The 22528-nt window shown below is 40.2% G+C and overlaps 1 protein-coding gene across 3 annotated transcripts in view; it reads right to left on the minus strand.

Annotated features, from left to right (window-relative positions):
* SPARCL1 (SPARC like 1) overlaps window positions 1–22528 on the minus strand; it is an 89360-nt gene that overhangs the window by 6320 nt on the left and 60512 nt on the right. For all 3 annotated transcript variants that reach the window (XM_059922373.1, XM_059922372.1, XM_059922374.1), the window contains 9 exons: window positions 13925–13988; window positions 9220–9396; window positions 7844–8833; window positions 6469–6541; window positions 5632–5750; window positions 5280–5400; window positions 3655–3791; window positions 1325–1473; window positions 338–486 (listed from right to left, as the gene is read on the minus strand). In XM_059922373.1, the coding sequence (XP_059778356.1) occupies window positions 338–486; window positions 1325–1473; window positions 3655–3791; window positions 5280–5400; window positions 5632–5750; window positions 6469–6541; window positions 7844–8833; window positions 9220–9396; window positions 13925–13978 (1969 nt within the window). In that variant the 5' untranslated portion in view covers window positions 13979–13988. The remainder of the gene's footprint in view (window positions 1–337; window positions 487–1324; window positions 1474–3654; window positions 3792–5279; window positions 5401–5631; window positions 5751–6468; window positions 6542–7843; window positions 8834–9219; window positions 9397–13924; window positions 13989–22528) is intronic.

The raw sequence follows: 22528 nt of genomic DNA on the forward strand, positions 1-22528 counted from the left end.
TGGCCCAATACTCAGGTTAAGGAAGGATATAAAGTCCCTCCTTCCTTCCGTAGAAAGGTAGCCTTCGGAGATTTGGCTCAGCTCTCTGGATTCACATCACTTTCTTAGGCTTAGCCAATTTCTGAGACCTCAGTGCAGTTACCGCTTAAATGTTCACCCTTGCTACACTTTGAAACAGAGATCATAAAGGAGGTAAGAAATAACCTTGCAGTCTGCCCCCTTGTGGTCTCTAGGTTTCAGTTTGAACACACAGCAGGACCTGTCTATGAGGGCTGCAGGGCTTAGGGCTTATCTGGAGAAGAGGACACCCCTCTCCCTGGGCTGATGATGAATTTACCTTCTTTAATTTCAAAGCAGTGACCCCACTCCTCCAGGGTGATGTGCTTATCCTTGTTGGGGTCACACTCTTCAAAGAAGCGCGTTATGCAGTGTTCCAAGGGCACCAGAGATGCCCGCAAAGGGGCGAGCTCAGAGTGGGTCAAGACTCTGCAATGAGATAAATGGCAGCCAATTAACTGGGTAACTAACTTGTGTATGAAGAGCTAACTCTTAGCATCACCAAGGGCATTTTTCTTCCACAAGGTTGCTGAGGACAGCAAATAAGTAGTGCATTCATGAAGAGCTACAAATGAAATACACTATTTGTGGGTAAGACAGACAGCTTTTGGGAGGTCAATTCATAAGGTTTCCTTCTTCCCTAGGAACTATCCTCCCTCCACCCTAAACTTATAGGGGTGCATCCCAACAATCATGTTTATACAACCTGGCTCTTACCACTGGCCATACCGGATCATTCCAGATGTAGGTGCTTAATCCAACTGGGGCCAATCAGGTTAGCTTCAGAATTTAGGATCAAGAATGAGAAAGAGAGGAAAGAGCCTCTCGGGAGGCTGGACCCTAACATGTAAACTTGAGAGCTTGTGGAATTGTGGCCATATTCTGTTATTTTCAAAGCAGCTCTTTTCTTTTTTTCTTAAATTTTTTGGATGTGGGCCATTTTTAAAGTCTTTATTGAATTTTTTACAATATTGCTTCTGTTGTATGTTTTGGTTTTTTGGCCACGAGGCATGTGGGATCTTAGCTCCCCGACCAGGGATCAAACCCACACCCCCTGCCTTGGAAGGCGAAATCTTAACCACTGGACGGCCAGGGAAGTCCCTCAAAGCAGCTTTGTGTTTAGACTCATAACCGTATTTGCTTGACATTTCTGTGCTCTAAAATGGCACTGGGAAGTTTCCTAAATCTGTTTAGAATTCTTGGGTATAGATAACTGCACATTATATCAGGGAGGTGACCTAGTAATGGGAAGGTGGAAAGTTTTTACCTGTCCCTAGGATGTTGGTCCAGTTCACTAAACTGCCAATGCACAGGATACACATACATGTGGTAGTTTTTCTTAAAGTCTCTTAAGAGAAGGTCAATTGAGTGGTCCCCAGCCAGGAGTCTCTTTTCATCCAGGTAAATTTTCTTGACCTGAGATTAGGAAGGGAGATGATCATTAGAGAATCAGGCAAGTGTAATGGAATTATCACTTGCTAAACTTTACTTGAAGAGTAATCCTAACATGACAGAGGAAAACAAACCCAGAACGTTATTTGAGAACAAATTACATGCCTTCTAATCAACACTACAGCTTTCTGCATAGAATAACAGCTAACATTAAAAAAACCCTGGGGTTTTCAGAAGAAATTTAAGTCTTTTTTGGATCTTTTAACCAAGTGATGTTCCTCCCATTTCTTAAAACTATGAAAAGGTTTTAATGAAAAGGGCTGAACTGACGTAGACAAAATTGTTCATTTGTTAGTGGAAAGTTCTGTTCTTCCCCACTGGCATACTCCATTCTTTTTTTTTTTTTTTAAGATTTATTATTAATTAATTAAACTTATTTTTGGCTGCATCGGGTCTTAGTTGAGGCACGTGGGCTCTTCGTTGTGGTACACAGGCTTCTCTCTAGTTGTGGCGTGCGCTCTGCAGCTGTGGCGTGCCAGTTCCAGGGCACTTGGGCTCTGTAGTTTGCAGCCCTCAGGCTCTAGTTGAGGCGTGTGAGCTCAATAGTTGTGGCGCGCGGGCTTAGTTGCCCCGCGGCATGTGGGATCTTAGTTCCCTGACCAGGGATCGAACCCGCGTCCCCTGCATTGGAAGGTGGATTCTTTACCCCTGCACCACCAGGGAAGTCGTGGCATACTCCATTCTTAATCCTTTATGTATTTCCATCCAGTGCCTGCTGCGGCTCAGGTTAGCCCTGGCGTGATGCTGCTTGGCACCCCCATTGAAATTTCCCTGTTTTGTATCTAATGCTCTCAAGGCTGTCTGTGGCAATGTGTTGTTAAAGAGAGAGGATAGAAATTATTTAGGGGCAATGCATATAAAAATACCAGCTTGTGACGTCACCTATTAGTGCACTGAGTAATTGGAAGCAATCAGAACAGAACTTCTACTTGTTCTCATGAACACATCTACCAATTTCCCGCCTTGTCACCATGCATGGAATTCCTTCGTTCCCCATCTACTAAGCCCAGCCGCTCACTGGTGCTTAGAAGCTCACCCCTTCTCATCTACTCAAGAGTACTCTGTGGCAGGTGGGCACCCTTCCTTCTTTACTGGATTATTTCCAGAAGCATACAAACACCCTCTACCACCTTCCGCTGGTAGATAGGACCCTTGAACTCGCATTCCTCTCCACCTGCCACCCATTTCACTTTTCCCATTTACAGCAAAATGTCTTCTATACTTGCTGCTTTTACATCATTCCTCCTATTCTCTTTTGAACCCTATCCATTCGGGCTTTTCTCTTGCAAAAACAGCGCCTGTCAAGGTCAGCTATGACTGCCATGTGCCAAATCAGGGGCCAACTCTCAGTCCTCATCTCAACAACCCGTAAACAGCATTTGACACAGTTAATGCACACCCTCCTACATGTTTTATTTTTTTCTTTATAGCATGTTTCATCCCACCTGACATAATATATTTGCATAAATGTTTATTTGCATATATTTATACATTTGCATGTATGTTCATATTTGCATACCTGTGTATATAACTATATATCGTCTCTTTGCCTAGCATGTAAGCTCATGAAGGCAGAGATTTTTGTTTGGTCCCTTGCTGTATTTCCAGCATGTAAATCAATTCCAGGTACCTGGCATACACTCAATAACTATCTGATGAACAAATTTTCCCTGGGAGCTTCTAGGATTAATATTCTGCACTTTTTAATCTTAATACATTACTGACATTGTTAATAATGGATTTCCCTTATATGATAAATCTATGTCTGGCCTATAAAGGCAAAAAACACGTTTAGATTTAAATCATATGCCTGGGCCTGAACATATAAACGCTGAACTGAGGTTCACTTTGCTCAACAGAGTTTGCTCGAGGGATGAGTTCCAGAGCTCTTGCTGAGGCCCCTGCCCTGCGTGTGGGAATCGGGTGGTTTGGCTGTGTCCCAGACTTTGAGGCGTGAACGATGACCACTACTATTCTGTTACTCCATGGGTGTTGACCAGGAGTGGCTGCTGATATGCAGAGGAAGGGCTGATATACCCTCCTCCGCCCCCCTCCCCCGGCCCCCTCCCCCGCCCCGGTCCCCTGACGCTTTTTCCCTCAAGCCCTGTAGACAGACGCTTAGGTAGCTGGCCGTGGATAACTTACTTTATTTCTCTGCTTCTCATTTAGATATCCAGCGTGCTCAGGGTTAGGTTCATAAAGCTGCATGAGGATATTCTTGAGCCAGTCTCTCATCCTTAGAGGAAACTGGGTCACTTCAAAGTCCGTACAAACAGGAATAGCTGTTCCAGGCAGAAAGTAAATTGATTTTAATTTGGGGGTCTTACTCCGGTCCCAAGGAAAGTCCTCATAACAGGACGCTTAACAACTTCCGGTGACTGACAGCATTCTCACTGCCCCTCCGTCACAACAGTGGTCCTTAACCCTGGCGCCAGAACAGAATTGCCAGGAGTGTTTTAAAAACATACCAGATGCCAGCTTCCATTCAAAGAAATCCTGATTTGATTGATCTGGGGGTGGAACCTGGGCATCAGGATGCTTTAAAAAGCTCCAGAAGTAATTGTGAGGTGCAGCCAGGGCTGAGAACCACTGCTCTAGAATCAGAGAGCTGGAATTCAGAGGTGGAGGTCACAAGAGCTATTTATTAGGAGAAAAGAGAAGAAGGCAGACATTAGCTTATGCTGTGGAAATAATGTTAAATCTCAGTGGCTTAAAGGAACAAACATTTTTTTCAGGTTTATTGAAATACAACTGACATACCACACTGTAAGTTTAAGGTGTGCAGCATAATGACTTGACATAACGTATATTGTGTAATGATTACCGCAGCAAGTTTAGTTAAACACTCATAACCTCGTATAGTTACTTGAATTTTTTATTTCCTTGTGGTGAGAACTTTCAGGATCTACTCTCTTAGCAACTTTCAAATACACCACACAGCAGCGTTGACTACTATGCTGTACATCACATCAAACGTTTACTTCTCCATCCTGCTACGTGTCCCCTGTCAGTTGGCAGGAGAGCTCTGCTCATCTGTCTCCCTGGGGCTCAGGATGGGGGAGACACCGCCATCTCAGCATCATAACACGAGGTGAAGAGGGCATGGAGAGCCTTACACCAGCTCTGAAATGCTCTGTCCAGAGCTCCCATGGATGATTTTTGCTCAGGTTTCACTGGGCGAAGCAACTCATATGGCTGCATCTAACATCAAGGGGGCTGAGAAACTGAACCCTCTCATGAGTCTGGAAAGACAGGAGAGGTTAGTGAGCACCGCTAATGTGGAGAATCACTTAGCGACCAGGAGATCCAAACACAATTGAGAGCATCCTGGGGAAGGAAGACAATTTCAAAAAATTCTGGAAGACCATGCTGTCATTAAAACTTCTTGGCAAAGGCTTAGCTTGGGAAGAGGACAACTAATTTAACAAAATTCCAATGATTCATCTCAGTTATTAAGCGGATAACATTATCATAGTGGTTCTGAACCCTGGCTGCACATTAGAATTGTCTCGGTTACTTTAAAAACAAGTGAAAAAACAACGCCAAGGTTCCAACCCAGTCCAATTAAATCAGAATCTCTTACAGTTAAAGCCTGGGCATTATTCTTCTAATTTTTGAAAAAGTCTTCCCAGTTATTTTAATATGCAGCCTGGATCCAGAACTACATTAACTTTTTATTTTTGTCATCTGCATATATATGAGTACATATATATCTGTATATAATTCAGATTCACCCAAAACACTTTCAGAAGTGGTGGTTGGACTCTTACATTTGCAGGCTCCAAAATAATCCAGCTGCAGTTGGTGACCCTTTTTGGTCCCCTCCAGTCTGCACTTAGTAGCAAAGAGATGGCAGGAGCTGGCATAGGTCTGATTGTCAGTGCCACAAACCTAGGAAAGACAAGTAGGAGAAAAACCTCAAGCTTGGGAATGTTCATTGGGAAAACACTCTGCTTAAAGTCTGTCTAATGAACTGCTGTTTCTATTGACTGTTGTTTAAATATTAGATGATAACCTGGGCATTTACTTTTTTCTTTAACAGAAGATTTCAATTGCAAATTACTTTCATTCAAATCACTAACTGTTTGATGTCCCTTAAAGACCATTTTGTAGAATCCTTACTTGGTCAAGGAGTTTTGTAGGAGGACAAGTCACTGGATCTTGGCAAACACAGTGGGGTTTTCCCTGTTGATCAGCCTTGCAGACGTGTCCTCTTTTACACTGGAAGCTCATGCAAGAATCTGACAGAAAAGTTTGGACAGGAAACATGGACAAAGCTAAACTGAGTGCGTAAACTCAAATTCATCCAAACAGTTCCATTTTCATGAATAAGAGAAAATTTGGGAAAACATTAGAAGCCTTTTTAATGGATGCGTTAATTTTCAGGTGGGACCCTCTGGCTCCAGACTATTTTGCATAATAGTCTAGATTTCTTTGCAGTTTGGATTGGGGATTTAAAAAGAACAAACAACTCTTCTTGACCTGCCTGCAATGGTCATAGTCTGACGTCTACAGAGCAGTGCTGTGCAAGTTGGTCAAAAGTTAAATAAAGCCACGAGAATTTTATGGTTGAAATTCAAAATTTTGTGATTGGGGTATGTGATTAAGAATTAAGTCTTTATTAAATATGGGATCTCAATTCTAAGTTATGGATTTGAGTGTAAATAAGGTAGAATCAATTTTTCTTCTTTGAAGCAAAAGGACTTAGAGAAAAAGAATTCTAGCTTTTGCAGTAATATTGCAACCGAATTTCCAGTTTGTAAACACAGTTACCATAGTTGTAGATCAAATGTGCACACGAGAATGTCAACAATTTATGGGAGCATTTCCTTGGGGAGGAGTGGGGAGAGGAAAACTTCTGTGCAGTAGTCACAAATGAAGGTGTGGGGATAGCCCAACTTAGCCCATTCCGTCTCTCTCCTCATATAGTCACAGACTGCTTGCTTAGCCCGTACTCACCGACACCGTGCACCCTTGTGTTGCCTTCAGTTGAACTGTCATCTTCATTCGGTGAGCTTTCTGCTTTCTCGGCCTTTATAATAACAAGAGCAGAAGTTGAAGTCTATTTTAGGGAAAGCCTTTACATAATTTATATTTCCACTGTGCATACCTTCACAGATCTTTTCATACTCCGATCATTTCAGATCTCAGAAGGAGGAGACACCAGCCGCAACCGTGGAAATAGACAGTAACCCTCTGAGAACAGGAGCCATTTCTATCTTTATGAACTGGGTTCAGTGCTATATCTCTGGGGATTACCCAATAAACATTGGAACTAACATCAGAAGCGAGGTTGGAACCCCCCCTTTGGTTTGGGAAAACAGTAGAAATGCGGTATTACCATGTGATTCTATAGTTAAGACATGATTACATTAGTAATCTCTGTGACGCTATTGGGAAAAGTTTCTTACCAGGTTTCTAAAATGTAAGAAAACTCCTGCCTTAGATTGGCAGCGGAGTTCTCAGGAATCGAAGTTAGTATTCACCTTGCCCACCAAAAGCTGTGCCGGGTACTCCTGGCGGGTGGCTGCCAGAGTTTTGCATGAAAGCTCCAAATGATTAAACAACCAAATAACAATATGTTTCTTCCCTTCCCTCACCCTGTTGCCGTTTCCCGATTATCATTTTGGTGTGTGTTTGCTTCATAAAGCTGTAGCTGAAGTCTTTGTTCTTTGCCTTTATAGCTAAATCAATAAACATTGCTGGATCTCTTACGTTATTATGTTAGAGGCATTTTGCTAGACATTGGCGATCAACTTGACTATGACCTGGCACCTGCTATCAAGGCATGAGAGCAGCAGCAGTTGTCATGCCCCCCATCCCTCTTATCTATCAGAATTTACCACTCTATTTAGTGCCAGGGACGTTCAACTGCCGGTATCTGCATCTCTGTGCCTGGAAAACCACGGCACTCTATATGGCCTGCTCAAGGACAGACTGGAAGTGCTGGGGAATTAACACCTCTCCTAGTAATCCTCAGCTCCCTCACTTTCCAAAGGGGATAATTCAGAGGAATGTGCTTTACATGGCTTTAATTATGTACCGTTGATGAGCTTCCTTTCCTTCCCTGTATCACTTCTCCACTCCTCTTTGTTCCCTGAACTTCTCAAACAAACTGCACTAAAATCCAGGATATTCTTCTAGGGGAACCCAAATAAAACAGGCATTTTCAGACTAATGATGGAGATGTAGAGAAAAATAAATAATTATAATATATTTTAGTAAGGTACTAAGAGATAAGCACAAGGGATTGCCAGAGCACAGAGAAAGGTCATGGCTATTTTTTGAAAAGCTAACCACTTTATCAGACAAGCATCATTGTAACTAATCTCACCCCTCGGTTTTCTGCAGGTTCGCTGGTATCTACATTCTCGTTCTCATGTGCTTCTTCTCTTTGCTCCTCATATTTAATGTGATGGTAATTGGGTTGAGCTCTTTCATTCTCCAGGAAAGCCTCACTTGGGATGGAGTACTGCTCACTTGCGTTGTGTCTGGGGCCATCATCGCCATCATCATCAGCCCCATGATTTCTGGGCGTGATGTTACCATCATCCGTAGGCTCCACCAGCAAAGTCTCAGAAAGAGTCTCTTTGTCCATCTCCTCATGGTTGCTGACAGCTTCAAGGCCAGGCTTTCCTTCTTGGCTCTGCCATTCTTTGTCTTGATTGGGCTTACTGATTTTTGAGGCAGTGTCCTCTTCTGTTTCTGCGTTGGAGTTTTCCTCTTCCTGTTCTTGGCCACCCTGTTCAAATTCATCTTTCTGCATCGTGCTTACTTGAGTTGGTTGATAGGACTCTTCCAAAATATCGTCAGACTGTGTACTGTCTTCTTCCTGCTTGCTTTTGGAATGCTCCTTGGGAACTTCTCTCTCCCTTTCTTGGTTATCATTGTGGGTACCAACTTTACCTGGCCCTTTCTCCCCTTCCTCTTCTCCATTTGGGATATTTGGATCCTGCTCTTGGTTTCCTTGAACACTTAGGTCTTGGCTATGTTTGCTGCTCCTGTTCAACTGAGGATGTGAGTCATTTATAGGTTGTTCTTGGTTTTCCTCTGTCTCTGTGATGCTTTCTTGTTGATTAGAATCTACAATGGAACTAACATCATGACCAAGGAATCTCTCAGGGAGTTTTTCCTTTGGAGGCTCACTCATATCTTCTTTTAGGTCCAATGTACCTTCAGTTGGTGTATACTCCAAATTCTCAGTTAAGTCACTTTCACTTTTCTCTTGATCCTGTAATCCCAGGTTTTGGCTGTAACTCTGGTCCTGATCTGCTGGCGGGTCATGGTTTTCCTCCTCTGACTTTAGTACTGAAGATTTTTCAGGCTAAAAAGAAAAAAGTTTATCCTTGAAACAAATGATAATGTCATATCTACATCATATTTACAATTCATAAGCCAACACTGAATATTTCTTAATTCTTTTTCTTCACATAATGTCTTAAAAACTTATTTTTGATGTTCTTCACATTCGATAGCTACAAGTTTAACCTGAACTTGAATTTTGTGAAATAAAACAATTATGTAGCACTTCAGCCCAAGAAGTAAAACTCATTAATCCTTACAATTCTGTTAGAGATTAGAGGCAGTTGATGTGATCATCATCTTAAAAAAATTAAACTTAGAGTGAATAAGGTAGTCTCTTTGACCACGCTTTAGAATTGAGACTTTGGGAGACAAAAGTCTGTACTAATATAACCATGTTACTTTTACCTTATGAGTGGGATGGTCTTCTATGGATACTTCAGTTTCCTTTTCATTTTCTGCATCTTCAGCCCTTACAATGGGGATTGCAGTGTGCTCAGATGTTACCAACATTTCAGCCTGTTGGAAGGAACTCAAGGAATCAGCAGTTGGGTTGGAATGATCAGATAGGAGCCTTGCTTGTGTCTGAAAAAATTAAAAACTGGTTTGTTATTCATGCCTAAATGTTAATGTTTAAAATTTCTAGCTACTTTTTTCTTGTCATCATTGTTAGTAGTAATATATTTCATTTATAACATCAGTTAAAAAATATTCTCTAGAATTTTTAAAGATACAAGCAAATAGTCAGAATATAATCTTAAGTGAAAACAAAATCCAATCATAATTAAGAAAAAGTTATATATGCAGAGAATGGGGGAAGATAGGGCCAAAATGATTTCAATAATAGCAACGTTTGATTTCTGGAATTATTTTCTGTGTTTTTCAAACTTTTACAAAGCATTTATACTTTATAATTTTGAAAAATGTTGTTTAGCATAAAGTTGAAATCAAATTAACCAGAGGCTATAGCACTGTGCATTTTCTTAAATTAACTTTTAAGTACTCACAGAAAAAGTTATAAACCCTTTATTCAATATTTGTGTACTTTCCTAACTCAGTCTTATATTCATCAGGAAATCATGTAGTAAAAAAATAATTAAATCTTGAGCTAATTGAAAAACTGTATGAAACAGGACACGAAGTCTAGAAGGGCTGAACAGCTATGGAGTATTATTTCCTTTATAGGAATAGCTCTATTTCTAGCAAGACTAGAGACATAGATGAAGAGCTGGGCAGTGATACATGATGGAGAAGTTGAATAACTGGACGTAGAGATAAGAGACCTTCCTTCAAGTCTTGACTCTGCTATTTACTATGTGTGGTGGTTTGACAAATTGCTCATCTGTACTCTTTCATCTCTCAAGGTGAAGTGAGCAGAAATATCAAGATAAGGCTATGTATACAAGACATTTTGTGAATTTTAAGGGGTAACCCAAGTGAAAAATTACTATAGCTAGTAGTAATATCACACAGTGGTAATAATATGAGCTGTCTGATATCTTAGGCAGGTGCTCATCACAGATCTTTATTAGAGAGATACTGTGAACACTCATGTCAGACAGGTCCAGGTGTAAGTATAAAACTCAGATTTTATTTGAATTGACTTGTCTTTACTCCATTACCAGGTCCTGTAGTGCTGATTATATAATGTAAAGAAAGTCATAGAGTACAGGATTTTATTGATTGATTTATTGATTGATTTAATTTTAAAGTAAAATATAAATTACTTTTTTAAAGTTTTTATTTCATATTGGAGTATAGTTGATTAACAATGTTGTGTTAGTTTCAGGTGTACAGCAAAGTGATTCAGTTATACATGTACATGTATCTATTCTTTTTCAAATTCTTTTCCCACTTAGGTTGTTACATAATATTGAGCAGAGTTTCCTGTGCTATACAGTAGGTCCTTGTTGGTTATCTATTTTATTCTATTCTATTCTATTATTTTACTTATTTATTTATTTAGTTTTTGGCCACACCCCGCAGCATGTGGGATCTTATTTCCCTGACCAGGGATCAAACCCACGCCTTCTGCATTGGAAGGCAGAGTCTTAACCACTGGACTGCTGGGGAAGTCCTGTATTGTTTTATTAATTTTTATTGGAGTATAGTTGCTTTACAACGTTGTGTTAGTTTCTGCTGTGCAGCAAAGTGAACCAGCCATACGTATACATATATCCACTCTTTTTAAGATTTCCTTCCCATTTAGGTCACCACAGAGCACTGAGTAGAGTTCCCTGTGCTATACAGTAGGTTCTCATTAGTTACCTATTTTATACATAGTAGTGTATATATGTCAGTCCCAATCTCCAAATTCATCCCTCCACCCCCAGGATTTTTTTTAGATGTGGTTTCTTCTCCTGCTTCTTATTACCTTTTCAACTAAAAGGAATAATCATATTTGAAAAAATTTCCGGAGAAGCCATTTTTAAGAGGAGCATGGAGAAAGAACGGTGGCCAGTTTGGCAAGTTGCTGGCAGGGGCCTGACGGAGGACAATAGTGGAGGAGACTTTAGGCTTATTAATGGCGAACTGCTCCCCGTCTCTGCACCTTTCTTCCTCCACTCCCCCTCAGCAAGCTGGAAGAAATGCAACAGCTTATCTTTCAGAAACACAGCAGCTTATCTTTCAGAAATTTTCAGAAAGTGAAATTCTGTTTCATCGTTCCCTCCACATGTATATTTGTAACAACATACCCTCTGGAAATCTGTGTGGATTCTCCGAACCATACAGAACCCACTTATTTCTGGAGAATTCAGGCAGGCAGGGAAAATGAAACAAGATTTTTAACAGGTATATCCTTTGAGAAGATACTTAGTTTTTTAACACGGGACTGAGTCTGTATGAAAAAAAATTTTCCTAAGAGGGAAACATCTGGAACATGTCTATATGCAGGCGTGTCATTCAAACATTTGGTTCAAAGACCCTTTTGATGCTTGTTTACATAGTGGCAACAGCTGCAAGGGCAAACCGCATTTTCAGGAGAAAACAATGGTTCTGTGGGAACTTCTCTCTGTGCTGAACATATTAATTATCCCACTTCTGTAATTTCAGAGGAAAATTTATAATTACAGCTGGAGTAGCCCCTCACTACTTAAGCCTGATTCTTAGCAGTGCTCATAAATTCTTTTTTCTAAGAACTACTTGGTATGGGTGGCATGGTGTTTATCCTTGCTGACACATCTGTCAGCCAGAAGCTATCCAAAAAGCAAGGACAGGGACTTCCCTGGTGGCCCAGTGGTAAAGAATTTGCCCTACAATGCAGAGGACGCGTGTTCGATCCCTGCTCAGGGAACTAAGATCCCACATGTCGCGGGGCAACTAAGCCCGCGCGCAGCAACTACTGAGCTCACACGCCTCAACTAGAGCCCGTGTGCCGCAAACTACAGAGCCCACGTGTCCTGGAGCTTGCGCACCACAACTAGAGAAGAGAAAACCTGCACGCCACAACTACAGAAGAGAAAACCCACACGCCACAACTAGAGAGAAGCCTGTGCACCACAAAGAAAGAGCCCGCGTGCTGCAACTGAGACCTGACGCAGTCAAAAATAAATAAAATATATAAATAAATAAAAAATAAATCCTTAAGCAACAACAGCAACAAAAGCAAGGACAGAATCTTAGACGCAGTAGAGAGGGAAGGAGAGAAGGGACAAGAGATAAATTGCTTTGTCTTTTTTAAGGAGGTTGATTCATCCATTTGGTGAAAAGGAAAAAATGGCACAAATCCTTTAGTCTGATTAAGGATGATATGGATCCTTTTGGAGATATACAAATGATCATCCAAGCTACGGTCCCATTAAATAAACAAAGACAACTTTCATGTATTTTGAGGCTGCTGACATCGGCTCAGCTGATCTGATTTGTGTGTGGCTGATTATTGCAGTGTGAATGGTGGGGCTAATATATCTGGCTGTGAAGAAAAGAAAGTTCTAGTCCTGTCTGCTTTCAGCATGTTTGCTTGGACGTACCCCCCCCCCCCAAGTGTGAGTTAGGAGCTGATTTATGGTTACCATATCATTTCCTGTCCCTAACCTATTGGGTCCTGCTTTCATTATAGACTCAGAATTTCTCAGCCAGTATGTATTGATCTTGAAGAAAATGCTGCTGGCGAGTGTGGGTATTTGCTCCAAGATTTCTCATACTAATTTCTTAGATTTCTCATATTAGCCTGGTGAGCTTCCATAGCAGAATTTATTTCTTCCTGTTCTCTTTGGTATTTGGGCATATTCCCTGACTAGTAGACTGTTAGTCAACACTTTCAGCTGCATACTTGTATCTTGTAGAACCTGTTAGCTCTTAAAGAAATATTTTTTTTGTCGACCTTTTTTTTTTGTTGTGTCTCGCGGCTTGCGGCATTTTAGTTCCCCAACCAGGGATCGAACCCAGGCCCCCTGCAGTGGAAGCATGGATTCCTAACCACTGGACCACCAGGGAATTCCCAAGAAATATATTTTTTTAAAGTACCTTATTTCATCTTTACTAGTCATTCATTCCTTGCTTGGGAAAAAAGTAATTTGATTAAAATAAAAATGAACTTATCTACAAAACAGAAATAGAGTTACAGATGTAGAAAACAAACTTATGGTTACCAGGGTACGGGTAAGTTGGGGAAGGGATAAATTGGGAGATTGGGACTGACATATACACACTACTATATATAAAATAGGTAACTGATAAGGACCTACAGTATAGCACAGGGAATTTTACTCAGTACTCTGTAATGGCCTACATGGGAAAAGAATCTAAAAAAGAGTGGACATGTGAATATGTATAACTGATTCACTTTGCTGTACACCTGAAACTAGCACAACATTGTAAGTCAACTATACTCCAATAAACATAAAAAAATTAAAAAAGAGAACTTCAAACCATTCTATAAGAACATTTTATTTATTTATTTATTTATTTATTTATTTTGGGAGGGTGGTCCCTGATTTGTTTATTTCTTAAAAATTTAGGGCTATATAAAATCAAAACCACCTCACAAGTGATATGATTAACATGCTACTAAGTAAATAGCGCAAGCTGAAGAACATTTTCTTTTAAATGGAGGATTTCTAAACTGAATGTCAGGAAGGAGAGATGTAACAATAGAAGAAAGGATATTTACCGGGATTGCAACTGCAGTTCCCAAAATGAACAGGAAACAAATCACAGACTTCATTTTTCTAGACCTGTAAACGAAGAAGATAATTAGCAGTAGTGGGTAAAAGTTTCCTTGTAAAAGATTAAAAGATATTCTGCTTAGCAAATATTGAACTTGATACTGTCCTTTGTGTTTAAAGGCAATTGTTGTCTTTGTGGACTAACACGTCTGAAAAGACCGATTAATGACAGTTTTTACCCAATCATGTCCCTCTGAGAACGACTCCTTGATTTTTTGGCCCAGCTGTGTTTGGCAGAACCTGTCTTTGTTTTGTTTTGTTTTTATTAATTTATTTATTTTCTTTTATTTTTGGCTGCATTGGGTCTTCATTGCTGTGCGTGAGCTTTCTCTAGTTGCAGCAAGCGGGGGCTACTCTTTGTTGCGGTGCACAGGCTTCTCATTGCGGTGGCTTCTCTTGTTGCGGAGCACGGACTCTAGAGTGCAGGCTTCAGTAGTTGTGGCACGCAGGCTCAGTAGTTGTGGTGCACGGGCTTAGTTGCTCCGCGGCACGTGGGATCTTCCTGGACCAGGGCTCGAACCCGTGTCCCCTGCATTGGCAGGCAGATTCTTAACCACTGCGCCACCAGGGAAGCCCACCTAGCTTTGTTGATGACTATGCTTTCTTGGATAAAGGCTTTATGCAGATCTTGGGTCTGAAGATTTGTGAGTGTTCACAGAGAATGTAAAAGTCACAAAGTGAAGTAATATAGTGGGTCAGGTTTGGATTAAACAAACTGCTTCTTTGGTGTTGGAGAAACTCATACATTCAATAGAGATTTTTAGAAACGAGACATCGCACTGCCCTACAGGGGCCAGCCATGTTCACTAATTTAGAGGTCGCACATTGGGAACCTGTGAGCTGGTGGTGGCTTGCAGATGGATTGGGTTTGGCAGGCACTGTGTGTTTTAAACTAGCATTCTAAAACCTGGAGCTTTCATGTGAAAATTCAGATTTGTAGCTTCTCTTGAACCATTGGGCTTCTTAGCACCAATATGTCTTTATGGCAACCGCTGGCTGGATCTGAGTTGAGACTATCATCTATAAGTGATGCTGGCAGTTGTACCTGGTCTGTCTCATTTTTGTTATTTGCCATGCATTTGAGTTTAATTAGTTCCAAATGAACTTATTTAGTTTAGAGATGAAACAAGTGAGGCTCAGAGAGGCTAAGTAAGTTGGCCTCCACATGAACTCTTAAAATAGTGGGCTGTCTACATTTTCTTGCAGAGTATCCCTAAGCCTGGTAGTCTGAACTCTGAATGGGATTAGGGGTACACTTTTTATTCTTTAATAGAGATTCTCTGGATATCCCAGAACTAGAATATGGCTTTTTAAATGATTTTTTAGAGTCATAGTTTTCTATATAAATACATCCATAGAGCTTTAAATATTACTTTGATGTTTATAAAGAAAGTGAGCAATTTCTTCTGCTAGTTACTCAATATTTTTAAATAAATGCTTAAGCGGGTATTTAAAACTATCTTAATATTTAACATTATTCAACTAATTTAATACTGTAACAGCTATCACTTCACACACACACAACACATGCACGCACACATGCGCACAGTACTCTTCTTCTCCTCCTTCCCCTCCCCCCTTCCTAAAATAATTGTATCACAATTCTTATTTAAATCACTATTTAACATTATGACCAGGTAAATATTCGTCACAGCTGAGCCAAGTAGCAGTTTCTTGTGTTGAATAATACTTACATTTCTTTTCTTGAACAATATTTTGTTTTTGTCTGGACCTAGAAATTGCCTCCCTTTTCAAAGTACTTTCCCATGTACCCATCACTTATTCTTCCCACATTTTCCAAGGTAGGTGAGGCTATTAAAATAAATCATAATCTAGAATTTAACATTCATTCACTCTTTTCACCAGTATTTATTAGGTTTATGGAACTCTAGTCATTTATATTTTAGATCAGCATATTATTACTAGTCTACTGTTTTGGAAAACTGTTAAAATAGTATAGTTTCAGGCAGGGTCTCTTTATCTTGGCACTATTAACATCTTGGGCTGGATGATTTTCAGTTGTGAGGGCTGTCCTGGGCATCGTAGGATGTTTAGCAACATCCCTAACTTCTACCCATTGCACGTCAGTAGCAAGTCCCTCAATCCCCACCAGTTATGACAACCAAAAATGTCTTTAGACATTGCCAAGTGACCCTGGAGGGCAAATTCACCTGATTTAGAACTACTGTCTTAGTAGAAGGAACATGGTGCTTTAGGATTAGAAACACATATATTTGAACTTGAACCCACACTTGCCATCCATGTAATCTTTGGGAAATTACTTAACCCTCTGAACCTCAGATTCCCCATCTGAAAATGGGGATAACATCTGTGATGGTTAATTTTATGCGACAACTTGACTGGCCTGTGGGATGCCCAGGAATCTGGTTAAACATTATTTCTAGATGTGTCTGCGAAGGTGTTTCCAGAAGAGATTAGCATCTGAATCAGTAGATTGCATAAAGCTGATTGCCCTTCCAGTGTGGGTGGGCTTCATGAGAACTGTTGAGGGCCAATAAAAAGTTGGAATAAGGGAGAATTTGCTCTCTCAGCCTCACTGTTTGAGCGGGAACATTGGTCTTCTCCTGCCCTTGGTCTGGAACATATACCATCAGTGTTCCTGGTGCTCAGGCCTTCAGACTAGAACAGCAGAGTTACTTGAGATCACCATGTTTACTGGGTCTCCAGCTTGCAGAAGCCAAATCATGGAAATTTATCAGTGTATATAGTTGAAAGAGCCAATTTCTTATAATCAATCTCTCTCTATATATAAACATAAACATAAACACATATCTATTCCCTGCCACCCTGGAGAACCCTAATACAACATCTAATTCAGTTTTGTGAAGATTAGAAGAAGCAGTATTTGTAAAAATACCTGATACCTAGGAGATGCTCAATACGTCTTTCTTCTTTCTTTTTTCATTTTCCATAAAAGTCAAATTGCGATTCTTAGATAAACAACTTAGAGCCTCAGAAAATAATAGAATTTAATTTTTGCTGTGAGGTCAGAATAATTTTCCAGTGGACATTTAGAGTCTCTTTTGCCCACACATTTACCAAAGCTCTCTTTAACTCGAGGAGTCTTTCCTACATTTGTCACAAATAACAATGGAATTAGGCTAAGGCACCGTTACCACATTTCTTATAAATGGTAGCAACATAAAGAGGAAGCAAAAATCAGCAAAAGCATTGTGGGTTTTATAACTAATTTCCTTCTGATTTTAGTTTTTATAGCACCATGTATAGCTAATTAAATCTGAGAAAATATTTCCCTTTGATTTGATCACAAGATCTCACAAATTCCCTTCACTTTCTTAAATCTAATGCATCTGAATGAGTCAAAAAGAAACATGTGCCCAGTTGGCCAGAACTTGCATCACTCATCTACTCTTTTGTTCGTTTATTGAGCACTTACTAGACACTGCCTAAGCACAGGGCCACATGGTTCCTGTCTGAAGAGTTACAAAGGAGGAAGTCAAGTAAATCAGTGATTTAGTATCATGTGATGAGTGTGTACACAATGCTGTGGAAATACAGATAAGAAGTATTTACAATTAGGTAATTAATATTGCTAACATTTACTGAGTCCTAAGGGCTTAAGTTATAGGCACTGTTCTGAGGGTTTTGCGCGTAGTAACTCTTCGAATCTTCCCAACAATTCTACAAGGTAGCACTTTATTTTCATCATTTTATTAGTAAGGAAACTAAGGTTAGGTAACGTGTTCAAGGTTACTCAGTTAAGTGGCAGAACCGACATTAGAGACCTAGCTGTTTGGTTTTATGTCCGTGTTCTTAATCAGTACTCTATACTGCCCCTGTATAGAAAAGACTTTCAGAGGAGGGAGTTCTTGACCTGAGATTTGAAAAACCACTCAGTACTAGTTAGCTGTGTGAAAGATGTAAGGGCAATCTAGAGGGTGGAAGCAGCATGGGGGAAGGTCCAGAGTCATAAGACAGCATATGTTTGAGTTGCTAGGGTGTTAGTGGTTGAAGCAGAGGGAGATAAGGCTCAAAACAAGGCAAGTCTCTGTGCATTAAACTAGGAATTTTAAGTTCCAGTTGAAAAGCTATGGGGCTTCAATGACTGTAAGTGGGGGAATGATATAATCAGATTTGAGTGTTAGAAAGGGTCCTTGGGACAGCGATGTGGGGGACAGATGAGTAGAAAGACTTACTAGGAGGAAATTGCAATATCAAGATGACAGGTGGTCAGAGTCTTAAATTTTGTCTCTGGTCTTGAGAATGGGAAAGAGAGGGATAGATCCAGCTTGTACTGGCTCATGAGAGCCAGTTGTTAAATTTCCAGGAATTTTGTGAGCTGGCTATTAAACAAAGCCATCATTGAAAATTAAAGTATATACACTTACAGTTCAGTTATATTAAAAACAAAAGAAACAAATACTCAAAACTCATCATTTTATACTTATTTTACTACTTTTACTGCTACTACTCTCTTGAGGTTATTTATGCCTGTTGTATCTGTAGGTGGAAATACTATATAATGTGTGGTAATGCACTTCTCTTCCCAATTCTATTCAGTGATGTCACATTAGTAGCTTGAAATCAACCATGGTGGGAGGATTACACCGTGGAAATCATCAAATGCTACTAATCCCCCATCCCCTGCAAAAGCTGGTAGATAAACATTTGCCAGTATACCACTGGATAGTTATGAGAAATATTTAAAGCCGGAACATATAAGACAATGTCAAATTGTGTACTGTGGGAAGAAGCGAAGGAAGAGTCTTGGGCTATTACATTTCTAATTTGGGCAACTGGGTAAACGGTGGTGGTAATACAGAGATAAGGGATTATAAGAGTTTTAGAAGAAAGATGATGATTCGTTTTGGACTTGTTGGATTTGAGCAGAGATATACTTAAATGAATGGGTCTGGAGGTAAGCATAGAGTTTGGGGCTAAAGGTATAGTTTGAGTGTTTTTCGCATGAAAAGCTATACAGTGAGTAGAACAGAGGGCAGGAGCCAGAACCCTGGTGAGTGAAGACCATTAGGTGCCATTAGAGGATGGGAAGAACTAAACATACAAAGGATGAGAGAAAGGAGAGTCACGTAAGAAAAAGAAAACATTAAATGTTACAGAGAGGTCAAAGTAAACAAGTCTAGGGATTCACCACTGCATTTGGAAATGCAGAGGTTATTGGAGAGTTGAGGGAGTGTAGTTTTGGTGCAACAGTGTTGGTAGAGGCCAGTCTCCAGTGACTGGGGAGTAGATAGACAGTAATGGAGTGAAGACAGTGAGTGTAGACCACTCTTTTTTTTTTTTTTTTTAAACATCTTTATTGAAGTATAATTGCCTTACAATGGTGTGTTAGCTTCTGCTTTATAACAAAGTGAATCAGTTATACATATACAATATGTTCCCATTTCTCTTCCCTCTTGCATCTCCCTCCCTCCCACCCTCCCCATCCCACCCCTCTAGGTGGTCACAAAGCACTGAGCTGATCTTCCTGTGCTATGCGGCTGCTTCCCACTAGCTATCTATTTTACATTTGGTAGTGTATATATGTCCATGACACTCTCTCACCCTGTCACATCTCACCCCACCCCCTCCCCATATCCTCAAGTCCATTCTCTAGTAGGTCTGTGTCTTTATTCCCGTCTTGCCACTAGGTCCTTCATGGCCTTTTTTTTTTTTTTTTTTTTCCTTAGATTCCGTATATATGTGTTAGCATACTGTATTTGTTTTTCTCTTTCTGACTTACTTCACTCTGTATGACAGCCTCTAACTCCATCCACCTCATTACAAATACCTCCATTTCATTTCTTTTTATGGCTGAGTAATATTCCATTGTATATATGTGCCACATCTTCTTTATCCATTCATCTGTCGATGGACATTTAGGTTGCTTCCATGTCCTGGCTATTGTAAATAGAGCTGCAATGAACATTTTGGTACATGACTCTTTTTGAACTATGGTTTTCTCAGGGTATATGCCCAGTAGTGGGATTGCTGGGTCGTATGGTAGTTCTATTTGTAGTTTTTTAAGGAACCTCCATACTGTTCTCCATAGTGGCTGTATCAATTTACATTCCCACCAACAGTGCAAGAGAGTTCCCTTTCCTCCACACCCTCTCCAGCATTTATTGTTTCTAGATTTTTTGATGATGGCCATTCTGACCGGTGTGAGATGATATCTCATTGTAGTCTTGATTTGCATTTCTCTAATGATTAATGATGTTGAGCATTCTTTCATGTGTCTGTAGGCCATCTGTATATCTTCTTTGGAGAAATGTCTATTTAGGTCTTCTGCCCATTTTTGGATTGGGTTGTTCGTTTTTTTGTTATTGAGCTGCATGAGCTGCTTGTAAATCTTGGAGATTAATCCTTTGTCAGTTGCTTCATTTGCAAATATTTTCTCCCATTCTGATGGTTGTCTTTTGGTCTTGTTTATGGTTTCCTTTGCTGTGCAAAAGCTTTTAAGTTTCATTAGGTCCCATTTGTTTATTTGTGTTCTTATTTCCATTTCTCTGGGAGCTGGGTCAAAAAGAATCTTGCTGTGATGTATGTCATAGAGTGTTCTTCCTATGTTTTCCTCTAAGAGTTTGATAGTGTCTGGTCTTACACTTAGGTCTTTAATCCATTTTGAGTTTATTTTTGTGCATGGTGTCAGGGAGTGTTCTAATTTCATACTTTTACATGTACCTGTCCAATTTTCCCAGCACCACTTATTTAGACCACTCTTAAGATGGTTGGCTATGAAAGGAAAGAGAGTAAGATGGAGATGGTAGCTAAAGGGGAAATGCAGTCACAGGAAACTTTTACTTGTATTCAGATGTGGTCGTCCAAGTCTTTTCTATGCTGAGGGGGAAACATAAGTAATGAATGAGAAGATAGACAGGAAGAGAGGAGATGTGGTAAACATGATGGCCTCCAGGGAACTGCACCTCCTGGGTTTCATACCCTGTGACTTTGCCCTTGGCCTTGTGACTAGTTCTGGCCAAAGGGACATTAGCAAGTAGGATGCCAGCAGAGGCCTGGGAAGCACTTGCAAAGTGGGATTTGTCCTCCTGTGGAAGCCATCTGCCATGCTATAAAAATGCTTGGACTAGAGGCTAGTCCAGACCACTGAATGATAAGCAGTCACATGAAGAGAACCCTGGAGGATGAGAAACCACAAGGGATGGTTCAGCCCCAGTTAAGCTCCCAGCTGGTTGGAGCCTCGTGAGTGACTCCAGACAAAGTCAACAGAAGAATGCCCCATTTGAGCTCAGTACAGATTGCAGAATCATGTGCAAATAGGGGGACTGGTTTTAAGCCATTTAATTTGGGGTTGGATTGTTATGCAGTAATAGATAACTGAAATGGGAGAAAACAGAGAAGTTGCCTGAGTCATTGGGGAGGCAATATTGCACAGTGATTAAAGACATAGGCTCTGAAATGGGACTTCCTGGGCTCTAATACTTAATTTGCATAATCTTGGGTAAATTATTCAGCTTTTAGAAGCCTCAGTTCTTTATCTGTAAAATGATGATGGAGATTAAGTGAGGCGATAGACTCTCAGTAAGCCCTTGATAAATATTTGCCGGTCTCATATAAACACAGGTGGAAGGTTTAACTTTGAAGAGAAGGAGACTCTTTGTTCTTCCAGACAAAAGGGAGGAAAGCTTAACTGTAAGGATACGTTGAGGTGAGGCCCCTAGAAATATCCGTCATTAAGTTGGACTCAGTTACACCTGCCTCACATTTATATAGCATTTCACAGTTTAAAAAAGATTTTCTTGTATACTGTTTCATTTTATCCAATAAGAAAAGGAGGGTAGATAACACTTAACTATAAAGAAACAGAAGCTTGAAGAATATAAGTTATTTGGCTAAATGTGCAAGACTTAAGAGGTGAGCACAGATTAGAACGCTGCGCTGTGGACTCAGAATCCAGGGTTCTCACATGGTCGCACAGAACAGGCTGCAAACTAGACATCAGAAGTCTGGCTTTGGTACTGCCAAGTCCTAAATGCTACTTTGAGAAAATTACTTAATGTCTCCAAACTTCATCTATAGAATGGGAATAACAATTCCAATGTCAAAGGGAGCCATTGAAGTGGGGAAGCTCTTTGCAAACTCTGAAATAACATACACGTGGAAGTGATTATTATTTCCATTGCTCTGCCTGGTGGCTGTTATCAGTATTATCATTATAGCCATTTATGTCTTATATTTAGTGTGGTATAAGGGAAATGAATCTTTAGTGTTCCTTACTTTTTCTCCTCCCTCTTTTCATGTCTTCTTCCCCTTGGTGACATCAAGCTACCCAGGAGTCCTAGTTCCAAAATATTTTCACATTTAGTTCACTCAATGAAACAAACTCACATGTCCTATATTCCACATATTTAAATTCTAGTTTTCTACATGCATCGAATCCATAGGTAGAAGATAAGAAAATTTCTAAGTTAATGCCTTTCTAGTCCTGGTAAGAGGTATCTTCACATTGGCCTTAACCTAAAGGAGCTACAGAATGCTGAGATTCTTGGCATAGCTGTGGAGAAGACATATGAAGGCAGAATAAGTATAGAGTTTGTCATATGAGC

This window comes from Balaenoptera ricei, chromosome 5, assembly GCF_028023285.1.
Source record: "Balaenoptera ricei isolate mBalRic1 chromosome 5, mBalRic1.hap2, whole genome shotgun sequence".
Taxonomy (NCBI): Eukaryota; Metazoa; Chordata; class Mammalia; order Artiodactyla; family Balaenopteridae; genus Balaenoptera; species Balaenoptera ricei.